The 15557-nt window shown below is 50.8% G+C and overlaps 1 protein-coding gene across 1 annotated transcript in view; it reads right to left on the bottom strand.

The window, feature by feature from the left end:
• EFCAB8 (EF-hand calcium binding domain 8) overlaps positions 1-15355 on the bottom strand; it is a 55382-nt gene extending 40027 nt beyond the window's left edge. Inside the window, exons 1-5 of the mRNA XM_059407684.1 lie at positions 15287-15355; positions 12888-13041; positions 5157-5275; positions 3466-3569; positions 972-1107 (exon numbers count right to left, since the gene is read on the bottom strand). Of these exons, the coding sequence (XP_059263667.1) occupies positions 972-1107; positions 3466-3569; positions 5157-5275; positions 12888-13041; positions 15287-15355 (582 nt within the window). The remainder of the gene's footprint in view (positions 1-971; positions 1108-3465; positions 3570-5156; positions 5276-12887; positions 13042-15286) is intronic.
• Between the last annotated feature and the right edge of the window lie 202 nt (positions 15356-15557).

The following is a 15557-nucleotide window of genomic DNA, read 5'->3' as shown; positions in this document are numbered from 1 at the left end:
AGGCAACTGAGAAGGGACCAGACAGAACCCTCCAGTCCCACAGGACACCCCCTGATGCATCTGTGAAACACTGCTGTTTCACAGGCTTATGAAAGCCTTCCTGCTGCTGACAGCCTTCTCAGTAAGCCTTCCTTCCCTGGGGAGCTACACCTCCCTCATTTGCTGGACGATTCTGGCCTGGCCTGGCGACATGAAGTGCACAGCCCTAAAGTGAGTATTGTCTCACTTTACTGCACTTGGCCAGGAGCTGATAGCACAGGCAATGATGATGTCGGCTTATATTTGTCTGATACTCACTATGAGCCTTGCCCTACTCTGAGTACCATCCGGGTGTTATGTCATTAAATCCTCCCAGCAGCCTGAGGGGGTCATGATGACCCCATTTGACAGACTTAGAAACTGAGGCACAGAGGAATATATACTAACTGTCCAAGGTCACAGAGCTAAAAGGTGGCAGTGTCGGGTTCTAACAAGAACTCCAGAGCCCAGACTCCCAACCATTGTGATTTTCTGCCTGGTCCAGGTGAAGGATTTGAATCAGCAGCACCTGGTGATGGAGTGGTTGTGACAGGGAGAGGAGAGGGGGCTGATCTCTAACACAGGAACCTTAGTGGGTGATGACACCACTCCGCGAGATGGGGCCCAGGAGAAGTCACCTCCCTGGTGACCAGGGAGGGCTAGAGCGACATTCTGTTCGGACAAATTGGGTATAAGTTTTCTGTTGGGTATCCAAGTAGAATGGACACCCAGATGTCGTCCTGCTTACAGAAGACAAAGGGTCTTCAGTTCACTGAGGGTCCCAGTCCCACAGTGAAGCCAGAACTTGGCCCCCGGAGCAGTGAATGCAGTCACTTATACCATGAACCCCATGCCTGAACGCACTCTGAGTCGGGGTCACCTTCCCTATCGGGGTACAAAGGCAAAGGCTCTCCAACCACCTCCTGTGTGCTCCACGGGTGGGCCCTCCTCACCCTAAAGGAGTTAAGCAGCGAGTAGCCCTCAGACCAGATCTGCAAGATCCCATCCTTGGTGACAGTCAGAAGATGCCCTGTCCTCTTGAACCGCTGCATTAAAAACTGCACCTTCACAATCTCACATCCATGGTTCCTGTGGAAGGTGACCGGGAGAGAGAAGGACTCAAACAAAAACAGAAGGAAGAGGAGGAAGGAGAAAGCAAACAAGGGGGGGCTCCCCTCACGGGCGCGCACACCCAACCCGTGACTCTGCCAGGCGGGCGTTGGCCATTATCAGTGGTGGCCGGAAGGCAAGGAGACCCGAGGAGGCTGCTGATACGAGATAGGGTTGCACCAGCGGCGGGCTTCTCCTGTCACACAGCCAGTCAGCTTCCTCGTGATGCGACAGGATCAGGGGAGGCAAAGAATGGAGGTCTTCTGCAAACCTTCTTTTTTGAGAAAAATGCTTTACAGGAGGCGAGTGGAGGGGAGCGTGCCCCTGAAACTTTCATAACAGGTTCTGGCAACTCGGGGTAGAAAAGGGAGTATAGCCCAAGCACGAGATAAAAGTGGACAAGGGACAATGTATCCCACAGAACCCCGTGTACCTGACTCCTCCTCTCCAAGGCCAGGACCCGAGCCCAGCAAAGGGCTCCCATGGCAGGCCTGGCCTCGCGGAACGCCACCACCCAGCCCTCCAGCAGGCTACAGGGATGTCGTCTTTCCTGCCCCACGCTGCCTAAGCTGGCAGGCTTAGCTGGCCACTGACAGGAGCTTCATTTTGACCCCCGGACACAGCACAGCATGCACTCACCCACCTGGTGTTCCCACATCTCCAGGCCCCAGCAGGCAGATAATGCTACTCACCTCAAAGGGACCCAGGGAATAAGATTTTGCCTGGAGTTTTGTCCTGACACTGTGCAGAATTCAAACTAGAACCTAAGCACCTCCATCCCTACTCTAGCCAGAGCCCTTTCCAAATGTCCTTGTGGACGCCATGTGACCTGCGGCTGAAGGCTACCCCACACTGCTGTGAAATTCCACCACCGAAGCAGTTCGAGAGAGTGAAGGTGTGTCTGGACACAGCTCCTTTCTCACCCACCACCACTACCATCCCCGCCCCTCACTCCTGCAGCCCACAGTGCTGCCTGGTCTGCCCTCAAGCATCACTCCCAGGGCCACCTGTCACATCAGGGCCATGTGATCCTGAGGGGTCTACATGACAGGTGAGAGCCAGGGGAAGTGAGAGGAGCCCTCTGGAGGTGTTACCCTACAGGGACAGGGACAGCACCTCCACCTGCCAAGACTGCAGCAGTACCCTGGAGGGGGAGTTCAGTGATCTTGGCCCAGGTTCAGGAAAGGGGGGCCAACTTAAAAGATGATGCTTTCATGAAGGTAATTAAATAGTACATGGCTACTTTCTCTGCCAAGCTGGAAATGCTCTCTGGACTTGAAGGCTGAGCAAACAAATAGGGGAAAATAGAGACAGGCTTCTTGACATTTTTGGTTCTGGTCCTTGAAACAGCCTTGGAAATCTGAATGTCCTAAGGAAATAAAGACCCGCGAAGGCTTGGCCACATCAAGCAGAATTTTCAGATCATAATGTATGGTTATAAAATCCTTCACCGTCCATATTTACTGGCTATCCCTCAATTGAATCTTGACCAAAATTCTTTTAGACCAGTCCTTTCCTGGTTTTCATTACACTATCTCTCTGAATCTCCAGGTGCTCCAAGGCAGAGACCACTTCTGGTTCACAGTATTCCTCATAGCCTGCTCTGGGGGTGGTCCGAGGACAGACCCAGCCATAGCCGCTCCTAACCACGCCACAAATGCCAGCCATCAAGCACTGGATGACAGGACGAGCTCTCTGCTCTGGGCAAGAGGTGCACAAACCCCCACATGGCCTCCGGGAAAGGGACTCCAGGAAGAGGCCTGGGCCATTGGCTGGACCCCCTGGAGGGCTTCTGGTTTTTAGGGAGTTCAGAGGGGCAGGAGCACGCAGAGCACCGCACAGAAAGATGAGGTAAAGGTCCAGAGGGCACGGTGGGGAGGAGCCATGAGGAGGAGCAAACAGGCAGAGTCGGGAGGGAGTCAAGGCAGGGACAGAGCCACATGCTCCAGGAATGACCGGCAGCCATGTGCGACTGAGGCCTGGTGGGGCCTCCAGGAGCAGCTCCCCATAATGGCTATTACTCCCTACCACGTGAGCCATCTGTGCCCTGTGATCTATGCCCCAGGCCCACTCAGCACCCACAGTGGGAAGAAGCAGGAGGAGCAGCGCATGGGGCAGGAAGGGTCAAAACAGAGCAACCCCACTGCTGTCATTTGACTTCTCTGAACCTCTGTTTCCTTGTCTATAGAGTGGAGACACGTCACCCCCCTTAATGCTCAGGCTCGCCTACAGTCCTGGTGGCCCCGCAAGGAGTGACTTAAGGAGGGGCGCTCGCTCCAGGGTCAGCCCCACCATGCTCACACACCTCCCCCTTCCGGCCGGGGTGAGGCTCCTTACAGGGGGATGATCCTCATGGGAAGGTGGAAGCGCAGGCGGTACTGGCTTGCTTGCATCTTTTCCTTTCTCTGGAACTCCCGCATCATGTAATCCACATACTTCTGCTGCCTCGGGAAGAAACGCCAGGCAGGACAGCTTTGGCCAAGCTGTCAGAGCCCTGGCTTTGGGGAACCGACGCCTGGCTTCCAGGCCCTCCCCCATCTTTCCCAGCCCCTTCCAAGGGGCTCTCTGGAAGCTGTGTCCTGGGGCCAGCCCAGGGGAGCAGCCAAGCCCCTTTACACATCTGGGATGTGAAAAGGGTCTACCAGCAGTAGATAGCAGCACCCCCTCCTTCATGCTGTTCTGTAATGCTAAGTACCTCTCTGAATCACCACCACATCTTGTTCAAATCTCTTTATCCACCCTACTTTATGGATAATAAGACTGAGGACCATAAAAGTAGAGATGGGTTGTTCCAGCTCATCTCTACTTGTTAACAGCAAGGGAAGACCCAGAAGCTAGGCCAGAGGGCAACTCTAGAGTCTACTGACGCCTCATGAAGGCCAAAACAGGCCACCCTATGAACCTATAAAGATAGAGGGAGTTATTAAGATCACTGCGTAGAGGGGTGCCTGGGTAGCTCAATGGGTTAAAGCCTCTGACTTTAGCTCAGGTCATGATCCCAGGGTCTTGGATCAAGCCCCACATCAGGCTCTCTGCTCGGTGGGGAGCCTGCATCCCCCCCCCTCTCTCTCTGCCTGCCTGTGATCTCTGTCTGTCAAATAAATAAAATCTTAAAAAAAAAAAAAAAAAAGCTCACTGTGTAGAGAGCAGAGCACTCTGGAAATATGTTTATTGTAGAATATTAGGAGAATTGAAAGAAAAAACAAACAGAATATATGCCTAAGCCGAGGGGAGGAATGACAGAGTACTTTTAACACACGGGCTCCTGAGGCAAACTCCCCAGGTCTGAAGACTGGCTCAGCTGCTAACAAGCTCTGTAAGTCTGGACAAGTTTCTTAACTTCTCCATGCCTCAGTTTCCCAATCTGTAAAATGAAAGTAATTAAGAACACCTACTCTGTAGGATTCCTGTGACATTTAAGTAAAATGGTACATAAAGTGCTTAGAACACAATGCCTGGTTAAAGGCTAGTTATTATCATTGTTGGCATTGCTACGTCAACACATCAGACTATTGTTTTCTACTTTTCTGTGTTCTTCTGTATTCTATATTCTTAAATGGTAAGTTTGCTCATTGTAAAACATACAGAATCAGGAAAAATAATCTGCTCTAAAACCCTGGCATTTTTGGATTGAATAACCACTGGTCTGTCTGTTGGCTGAGCGACCAGAAAGGGCCATGAGATGGTCGTGGCACCTGCTGGGACTGAATGGGAGGCCTGGTGTGCAGGAGAGTCAGCTGACAGGTGGGTGGTGCCCTTACGGCTCACGTCTGCGCCCTGGAAGGTCTCATATATGACATTTGTCATATACTCTCCTATCCCCCAGGAGAAGAATGAGCTCCAATGAGCTTGCTTACTGAAGTCTCAGGAGGGTTCTCTCTACCCACTAAGTATCCCAGAATCCACAAGAAGCTGTCTGATGCCTTGACCACCTCCCCATCTTCAACCTTCCACACTCTATGGATCAGCCACACCTGGACCCCTCAGCCTCCCTCCAGCTTCCTGAGGCAGCAGGGCACCCTCCTCACCCAGGTGATGGAGCCATTACAGTCTGTGTCCACCTTCAGAAACAGCACCTCTAGGATCTCATCTGACATATTGCTCAGAATCTTCTTCATGGCCTTCACGAATGCCTTCATGTCCATGGCTTCAAGAGAGAAGAAAGAACATCATCCACGTCATGGGAAGTCACTGGGTCCTATCAGCAGCCACGGTATTCTTGGGTGTCTCAGTGCTGAGGGAGGGCACCCAGAGAACCGTGTTGGCTGGGTTGTCCCTTGAATCCCCTCTCTCTGTGTGGCGTTCAGTCAGCCCACAGGTACTTGCCGCACACCTTCCACGCCTGGAGCACTGCGGTGGCCCCACAGCACTGCTCGGTGCGGGGATACTAAGGAAGATCAGAGCCCATTTCTGAACAAATAAAACAGGCACTGAGACAATGAAAACTCAAAAAAAAGGAAGACAGGGAGGGAAAGAGGGAAGACGAAAGGAAAGGCTAATAATTTTAACAGAGAGACAGAAATTAATTCAAATACACGGAGAGAGAGGTGACTTGTGTCTTTTAAAGGCAGCGAAGGGTTTGGGTGGTTCGGTCAGTTAAGCATCTGCCTTCAGTCGGGTCACAATCCTGGAGTCCTGGGATCGAGCCTCGCGTTAGGTCCCCTGTTCAGGGAAAGTCTGCTTCTCCCTTTCCCTCTGTCCATTTGGGCTCACTCTCTTGCTCTCACTCTCCCTCTCAAATAAATAAATAAATTCTTTTTAAAAATTAAAAAATAAAGGCAATTAAAAGGCCAGCATTGGCTGGAAGGAATGTTGGGAGAAGAGCAGAGGTCTGGAGAAAATACTTTCCCCAAGCTGGGCTCGTGACTATGAGGGAATCTGTCTGCCAATGGGCCAATATCCCCACCTAGATTTTTTTTTTTTTTTATAATCCCAGTCTATAAAAAGTGCTTCTAAAGTCCCCTCCACATATCTGGAATCGTTGCCACAGTCTAAAGGCTGTGCGTTTTCTGGCTCTGCTCAGACCTCACCTCCCACCGCCATCCCCCTCTTTCCCAGCTCCAGCCATAATGTCCCCACGCTGTTTCTCACACCACCAAGCACACTCCCTCCTCAAGACCTTTGCACCATCTGGTCCCTTCCGCAGGGAAGCCTTCCTGAGGACTATCTAGGGAGGCCCCCTACCCCCACCAGCCGGCTCCACTGCTGCCCCTGACCTTCCTCGTCACCGCTCTAGCCAGTGAGCTCTGCGAGTGCAGGGTGAGCCCGTGCCCTCCATCACCGGGTCCTTGGCACACGGCACACGCTTGTTCCCCGAGTGCTGCTGTTGGCACTAGGATGTGGGCGTGATGATATCGCGTGCTTCTCTGTGTTTATTCACACTGGCCATTTAATGAGAGGGACTCATAAGGAAACTGCAGGGCACAGAGGTGAGGTCATGCGCCCAAGGTCACAGGGTGGCGCCCAAGACTGACCCTGGCAATCTGGCCCTCCCATGTATGAGAGGAGTGAACAAATCCCTCTCTAGAGCACTACAGAGAACACCTCGCTCTTTGCACAGGTGTATAAGAAGCCGTAGAGACTGTTCACCAGCATGCTGTGTCAATACACTTCTTACCAACAGTTTGCCATACACTTCTCTGGAAATAACAAGAGAATAGACACAAAGGTATTTGGAAAAGGAAACATACACTGACATCCAGGCAGGGCCCCTTGCCCCTCAGAAAAGCAGCTCTCACCCGCCTCAAGCCAAATGGTTAATTGATCACTCAAAAACTTGCATGTGGGGTACCTGGGTGGCTCGGTGGGTTAAAGCCTCTGCCTTTGGCTCAGGTCATGATCTCAGGGTCCTGGGATCGAGCCCCGAGTCGGGCTGTCTGCTCAGCAGGAAGCCTGCTTCGTCCTCTCTCTCTGCCTGCCTCTCTGCCTACTTGTGATCTCTGTCTGTCAAATAAATACATAAAATCTTCAAAAAAAAAAAAACCTTGCATGTGGAAATATCACTTCCTTAGGGAGGGGGTCACCACCAGGATCAGGCAGGGGGACACCTTCTGGGGAGCAAGAAGGGCTCTATAACTTGATTTGGGCGGCAGTTACATGAATGCACGCATGTGACAGATTCCTGGAGCGGGACCCCAAAACCCGTCATTTTGTGGGAGGTAAATGATGTCTTGGTGTAAAGATGCATATTATTTTACAACTGAATTGCTCTCAGGATGAACTCTCTAACCGCCTTTCCCTGCGCCTCTGAGCTCAGCCAGCTGTTCTACCTCTTTTTTTCTTTTTTTTTTTTTAAGAGAGGGCAAACAGGAGTGGGAGAGGGGCGTGTGCAGAGAGGTTCTTAAGCAGGCTCCACACCCAGCGCAGAGCTCAATGGGGGGCCCGATCTCGAGAACCTTGACTGTCGCCCCCTCCAGCTCAGAAGACTAGAGGGGTGTTCTGACAGCCGTCTCCTCCCCAGCCTGGGTGGTCCTGGGCCCTTTCCTCAGGGGACGAAGGCCCACCCTAACGGCCACCCTCCTCTCTTCTGCCTGCACCCTGCTGGCACGTGCCCTCTGCCCCCCAGCACTGGACATCCTTCTGCCCACCATCCTTCTGCCCACCACTCCCTGACCACCACTCTCCTCAGCCACCAGAGACCTCAGACCACACCCAATGGTGCCCTTCCTTGCCTTTGGGGTCTCCTGCCTTCAAGCAGTGACCCCACTAGTCCCTCTGGTCTCCTCCAGGTTCTGCTGCCTGCCCTGCCCTGTCATTCAGCAGGCATGTGCCTCAGCTCTTCTCATCACTGTCCCTTGCTTTTCTGACACTCTCCTTAGTGGTCTTGCCTATTCAACCATCTCTGCATCTCAGGAGAGAATGTGTCTCCCATATCTCTGACGGTTCCCAAGTGTTCCCCTTGCCCTTTCAACTCAGCATCCTTAAAATTCAGTTTATTATCTTTATTCCACTAGACACTGGCCTTTCCTGTGTCCAGCATCTCTCCTAATGGTGTTACCTCCACCAAGCTCAAGACCTGAGAGGGCTTTCCAGTGACCTCCCTCCTGAAACCTCACAAGAATCCTGTGGTCCAGGGACACCTGGGTGGCTCATTCAGTTAAGCAGTTAAGTATCTGCCTTCAGCTCAGGTCATATCAGGGTCCTGGGATCGAGCCCCATGTCCAGCTCCCTGCTCAGTGGGGAGCCTGCTTCTCCCTCTGCCTCTGCCTGACACTCCCCCTGCTTGTGCACGCTCTGTATCAAATAAATAAATAAATAAATAAATAAATAAATAAATAAAATCTTTAAAAAAAAAAACCAGTACCTAGAAGATAGGTACTGTTATTCTCTCCATTCTACAGATGAGGACTCAGAGGCACAGGGAGGTTCGGAGTTTGCCCAAGAACACACAAGGCACCAGGAGGATTTGAAACCAGAAGCTTTCCCTTGTCTCCATTATAATGTCTACCACGCTTGGTGTAGTGGTCACGTGAGAAGCCAATCCCCTTCTGGCCAAGACACTTTCTCCAGCAGCTCTAGAGAGTCACCTCCCTGTCAGACCTGCTGCCAGGGCTCAGGTGCACCCACATCCTCTGTGGTTGCCTCCCTCCCAGCCCTGCCCCAGCACAGCAACACCCCTGCACCTCTCCTCTGCCATTCTCTGCCCTCCCCACCTTCTCCTGGGAAACTCCCACTTCGCCTTTCTCTTTCTTTGTAAAGCTAAGATGTAGGATTATGGAGTATTTACCTCTATTTTTTTAGATACTTATAAACATTTTTAAAATTAATGCAATATTTAAAATATATAAGAAGAAAATGTTTTCCAGGACACCAGGGTGGCTCAGTCGGTTAAGTGCCTATCTTTGGCTCAGGTCATGATCCCAGGGTCCTGGATCGAGCCCTGCATCAGACTCCCTGCTCAGTGTGGAGTCGGCTTCTCCCTCTACTCCTCTCTCTCTCTGATCTCTCTTATTCTCACTCTCTCTCAAATAAATAAATAAAATCTTAAAAAAAAAAAAAAAGAAGAAGAAGAAGAAAATGTTTCCTAGCCTTCCCTCTGCCATTGGTGGGGGGAGGGGTGGAGGGGTATGTGTGTGCCCCACAGTGCTTGCCTTCCTAGGGCACAGTCACCAAGTATGAGCACTGCATGGTTATGCCCTTGGCTCTCCCAGAAGGGGCCTTCTTTTCATTTATTTTGGATCGGAAGGGCTACACTCAGTGTGGGGTGCCCACAGGTGTCCATGTCAGGGCACCCAGGCCACTACATTTGGGCCTGTTGTTAGTGCCTGGCCCCTCCTACGTAAGGTGACAAAGCCACAGGGTTCCGTGACAACTGAATCAAATCTGAAAGAGGGCTTGGTAACCCAGGAAGCTCCATACCTACGCTGATTCTTATCCTGCCCGGCCGTGCTTGATGAAATGTCAGCTGGCAAAACTGGCGGCAAACTCGGTGCATGCGCCCCCATATCCCCTCAGGAGCTCCTGTGCAGAAGGTCAGTGCTACACTGGCTTGTAGGCTTGGGGCTGCAGGTCCCCCAGATTACTGCTTCTCCCTTGATCTCCACCCCAGCAGCCTGCAAGTGCTCCCAGGCAGGCCCCAAAGGCAGGGGCCAAGGGCATGTGGATATTTTTAAGACCTCCTAGGAGATACATGGGCACCCCCCACTAAGAACCACAGAACCAGGTGCCTCGGTGGCTCAGTCGGTTAAGCGTCTGCCTTTGGCTCAGGTCATGATCCCAGCATCCTAGAACTGAGTCCCGTATCAGGCTCCTTACTTGGTGGGGAGCCCACTTCTCACTCTGCCTGCTGCTCCCCTGACAGTGCTCTCTCTCTCTCTGTATGAATCAACCAATCTTTAAAAAATAATAATAATAACAACAACAACAACAAAAAAAAAGAACCACAGACCAGGGGCACCTGGGCGGCATAGCTGGTTGAACTTCCAACTCTTAGTTTCAACTCAGGTAGTCGGTAGTGATCGGTAGTCAGGTAGTCAGGTAGTGATCTCAGTGTTGGGAGATCAAGCCCCATGTCCAACTCCACACTTGGCACAGAGTCTGCTTAGGACTCAATCTCCCTCTCCATCTGCCCCCGCCCCCACACTCTCTTACTCTCGTGCAAATAAATAAATAAACAAATAAATCTTTAAAAAAGAGAGAGACCAACCCTCAGGGCCCCTGGCTGGATCAGCCAATGGAGCATGCTTGATTTCAGGGTTGTAGGAGCCCCACGGTGGGTGTGGAGATCACTTAAAAATTAAATCTTAAAAAAAAACAAAAAGAACAAAGAACCATGGACCCTCCTTAAAGACCTCCAATCAACAAATAAAGAAACTAAGGCCCTGAAAGGGAACTTGCAGAATAGACAGGAGAACCCAGGCATCTCCCTTTCTTCCTCTGAGACAGGCAGTGATGGTCAGGTCAGGGTTTTCAAGAAATGTTATGGAGCCCAGATTCATGATTGATTGATGGATTTTAGACAGAGAGAGCGAGAAAGAGCACAAGAAGGGGGATCAGACAGAGAGGGAGAATCTCAAGCGGATGTCAGGCTGAGCACGGAGCCTGATGTAGGGCTCGATCCCATGACCCTGAGAGATCACGACCTGAGCCAAAATCAGGAGCTGCATGTTTAACCAACTCCACCACCCATGTGCCCCCATGATCCACCTCTTTAAAAGACCTTCAGAGGGGCGGCTGGGTGGCTCAGTGGGTTAAAACCTCTGCCTTCGGCTCAGGTCATGATCCCAGTGTCCTGGAATAGAGCCCTGCATTGGGCTTTCTGCTCTGTGGGGAGCCTGCTTCCCCCTCTCTCTCTGCGTGCCTCTCTGCCTAGTTGTGATCTCTGTCTGTCAAATAAATAAATAAAATCTTTATTAAAAAAAGGCAGGAGTAGACGATTGTAGGGATCCTTTCTCGATGTCTATGGATATGAATCAGCATGGTAGGCACTTCAAATACGCTACGAGTTTGTCAGTTACAGCTCAGTAAACCTCAAGGAAAGAAAGCAAGACATAGAACAGCATGGATGACAGGCTGCCACCGCATACAAAAGGTGGACGTGACCATGTCACTCCTGAGATTCTCCAGGTCACAGGAGACTGAAAGCAGTCATGGCCTGAAGGAGCGGAATTGGGCAGCTCGAGTCTGGGCCGAAGGAGAAGTTTTCTCTGCATGCCAAAAAGGTTATCATAGATAAAGTACTTTTTGACTTTTGAACTGCCTGAATACACTGCTTACTCAAAACAAACACAGACACGATAAAAACTGTGGTCAAGGTTGGCCTCCAAGACACAGTGGTGGCGACTCCCAGCAGCCAAACACCGGCACCAAATCACTCCAGTTAGGAGCCATCTCATCTCTGGGTCAGACACACACCAATCATCCCTGCCCTCACTTCATCCATCTATGAGCTGGGGATTTCATATCCTTACCTGCCCTCTTCACAACATGGCTGTAAAAGTCATATTAATGGGCCCAGGAGCTATTTCCCCAGAGCTGGTATTCAGAGTTTAGGGAACATAAATAAAGAGGTCTTTAAGTATTCCTATTACTTGCCTTTATGTATATCACCCACCCCAGGAGAAAAATTTAGCTCTAAAGACAGATAAAGGGTCACCTCAGTGGATTAAGCCTCTGCCTTTGGCTCAGGTCATGGTCTCAGGGTCCTGGGATCGAGCCCCACATCAGGCTCTCTGCTCAGCATGGAGCCTGCTTCCTTCTCTCTCTGCCTGCCTCTCTGCCTACTTGGGATCTCTGTCTGTCAAATAAATAAATAAAATCTTTAAAAAAAAAAAAAAACTAAAACTAAATATCCAGCTATGGGAGAATGGCATAGTCCACCAGCAGAACACTTGCATTCGTGAGTAATGATGGTTTGGAAGACTATACATAATATATAAAAGTCCTTAAGGTGTTATACATCCAGAGGAAAAGAAGGGTCTTAAATCACATATGTAATACAATTACAGACTCACGAAAATACACATAGCTGACTGTGGCCCCAGGACGCCCGCCTCCCGTGTGCATGCCCTCCCACCTTCCCTCCTCCTCGTGAGTGGGACAGAACCCATGACTTGCTTCTAACCGAGAGAATATGGCAGAGGAGACAGGAAATGGAGTCATGTGGACATGACTGCCTGCTGACAAGATTGCAGCACACATCGTGCTGGAGTGGTGATCTCCCCAGCTACCCTGAGCCTTGAAATCCACCATGTTGGGGAGTCTCATGTGGCCAGGAACCGTGGGCAGCTGTAGGAGCTGAAAGCAGTCACCTGCTAACATCCAGGAGGAAACGGAAGGCTTCAGTCCTGCAGGGGCAAGGAACTGAGTCCTGCCAACAACCTTGAGTGGACTTGGAAATGGACCCTTTCCCTGGCAAGCCCTAGGAGATACCGCAGCCCCGGCCTAGCGAGACCCTGAGCAGAGAAGCCAGCTAAGCCATGCCCAACGCCAGGCCCACAGAAACTGTGAGACATTGAAGGTGTGGTTTAAGCCACTTAGTGTGCGAGAATATTGTCACACCACATGCAGGACAATGTTTGGAAGAAGATATACTGAAATGCTGACAGAGGTTACATCTGGGGGCTTGGATTAGGATTAGTATTGTTTTTCTGAATATGAAAGAGCCTCCGATAGGCTTATAAGATTTATATAATGACAGAAAAAGTTTTGAAAGTTTAAAGATGAAAAACTGCTTGTCAAATCTTAAACCCTGCACACACCCAGGGATGGCTCCCACCCTGCGTGGCAACCAGAAAAACGCAGCCGCAAGGAGGCTTTACCTCCCGCCGAGGCAATGTCATCCTCAAACATCTTCTTCACCTTGGCCATGTGTAGCGGGGTAAACAGTTGAGACTCATGTTGGCTGAGGGTGACGGATGATACTGGGGAGCTAAGAAGCTCCTCGTTCTTGTGGAATCCACCTGGGATGGTGATCTAAGACAAAGAAGACTGTAAGAACCGGGCAGTGAGAAGGTCGCTTTCCTGAGCTCAACATTTCTAGCACATCTTACTGAAATAAAGACTCTTTGAGGGGAGGACAGGGTATGGAGGGTTACAATTAGGCAAATGAATAAATCTTAACCACTTTTGGACTTAAGAGAGACCAAGAAAGATCTAGACCATCTCTCCTGACTTTGGGGAGTTCACAACTGTTCCCCTTTTGCAGATGCCGTGACTGAGGCTCAACGAGGTTGGCGGACACAGCCAAGGTCTCACCTCCCACAGACCCGGACCCCAGTTTATGAGGAGCTTCTGTTCAGTTTCAATCTTCAGTGCTCAGAATTCAAGACCCCAAGGAATCCAGCTCCATCTTCCCCAGCCAATTTGATTTGGTCCTGAACCTCCCAGACCCCCGCCTGGGTCAGGGTCAGATCAAATCGTCACACACACCAAAGCTCCCGCACCCCTGACAGGGGCTTCCCGCTTCCTCCTCCCATTGTCTCCCCACGCCCCCACACAGCCTATCTTGCCTATCCAGCCCTCAACAATGAACACCTCCTCTCTGTAGCCCCTACACACACTTAGCACAATGCTTCGGGTCACAAAAGGCTCAGGTCATCAAAGGCTGCTTCCCTCAAAGGATGCCGGGAATGAACCATGAGATAACTACCGAGTGCTTGTTGCTAACTGAAATGCACTGCCCTTGGGTCTTGGGCATTCAAGATTTTGGTTCAAAAAGCCAGAAGACCAAGGTGGAAGTTGGATGGCTCACTCTCCCCACCCCAACCCCATCAAACGAGCAGACGTGCTCATCCTCCTGTGAACTTTTGTTCATTGCCTCATGGTCTATATACATCTGTTGAGCACCAGGCACTGTGGGCACACGAGTGAGCACAGTGAAGTGGAGCCTTCCTGGAGCCCAACAGATGAGCTAGCTACTACTCCCACAGCCACGCGGGCCCTGGATCAGACATCTCAGCACCATACATCTATACCAAAGATGTATTCTTACCATACCTCCTGCTCATTCTTCCTGTGATCCTTCTCCTACACCTAACCCCTGCTCCCCTGCATCCCTGGCCCACCCCAAACACTGGCCTTGTGCAGGGACAAGTACAAGGATGTCCCCGCACTGGGACCAGAGTTTTAGCTTTCCTTTCCCCTCAGCTCTCCACATTGGGATCAGTCACCTTTCTGGAAGACAAATCTAATAATAACTTTACCTCAGCTCAGATATTTCCCAGGCTACTTACCACTACACTACCATCCCCCGGCCCACTCCTGAGTGCGGCATTCAAAGCCCTTGACCCTGTAGCCCGGACCTGTCTTTCTAGTTTCAATGCCCATGCCACAGTCTGGGCACACCAATGGCTCTCCACCATCTCCAAACACAGCAAGCATTCCACTTTCACCACATATTCCCTCTATGCAGCACAGACCATCTGCCCTAGCCGCAAACTCCTACCCACTCTTTAAAGCCTGGCTCAAATGACACCTCCTCCCAGGAGCTTTTCTATGACTTTCAGATGACAGTCATCCCTGCCAAATCCACGCTCCCAGACTCTGTTCCTATCTGCCATGCATGCAGGATACTGTGCATGTCCATACGTGTGGATAGTGAGGCATGATGGGAAACACACAGCTGTGGAGTCCCAGAGCTCTGGGCTAGAATTCTACCTGGCTCCTTACTTCCAAGCTAATTTATCCACCTTGCAGGGTTGTAATAGTACCTACATGGCCCCCGGACATGCTGGCAGGCTCAGCAGACTAGTTACACAATGAATGATAGATCCTGTCATTACTCCTGTCTCTTAGTGAGCTCTCTGAAGGCAAGGGCATATTTAGTTTATCTTAATTTGATCTTCATTTAACTTATACTAATGATCTCTCTAGTCCCCAGCCCCAAGCATACAACAGACACAAAATACTCGGGCTTGAGGGTAATTTGTATAGCCTATCCCACCACAGCCGCAACATGGCTGGACAAAATTAAGGAGGGACCCTGTACAGACTGCAAATTGGTAGCCTCTGATTCGTTGCATTGGGCCAATATTGTGCTTTCAAAGGGAAAACCAGCCTGCTGCCATGCACAGGTAGCTTACCTACCTGGTCTTGTGAGTATCTGGGTTTGCCACCCTGGCGCAGAGATGGATAACAGACGGACTTCTGAGCTGATGAGCGACATCGGGGTAGCTCAGGAACGCCCCTCCCCTGTACCAACCTCTAATGATTTTCTTACCTTTTGAGACTCAGGGTTCTCTCTTAAGTCCTCGGAAGACACTGGTCTTGACCTAGAATAGGGAATCATGGTCACTTTACTCTAACTTTCTAAGACTGTGTGGGAGGCTAGCCTAGCTAGGTCACAAGAGACTGGAAAAGAAGTCAGAGCAAGGGGTAGAGGGGTGCAGCCCTGTACCCACAGACAACTCCAGCACACATGTAATGAGTATCCCTTTTCCCCTAGGAGCTCCTCCAGCAGGAAGCTTTTCTTAAGCCTATCCCTGTAAGCC

The sequence above is a fragment of the Mustela nigripes genome, chromosome 7, assembly GCF_022355385.1.
Source record: "Mustela nigripes isolate SB6536 chromosome 7, MUSNIG.SB6536, whole genome shotgun sequence".
Lineage (NCBI taxonomy): Eukaryota > Metazoa > Chordata > Mammalia > Carnivora > Mustelidae > Mustela > Mustela nigripes.
This window is presented reverse-complemented; position numbering and strand designations above follow the sequence as displayed.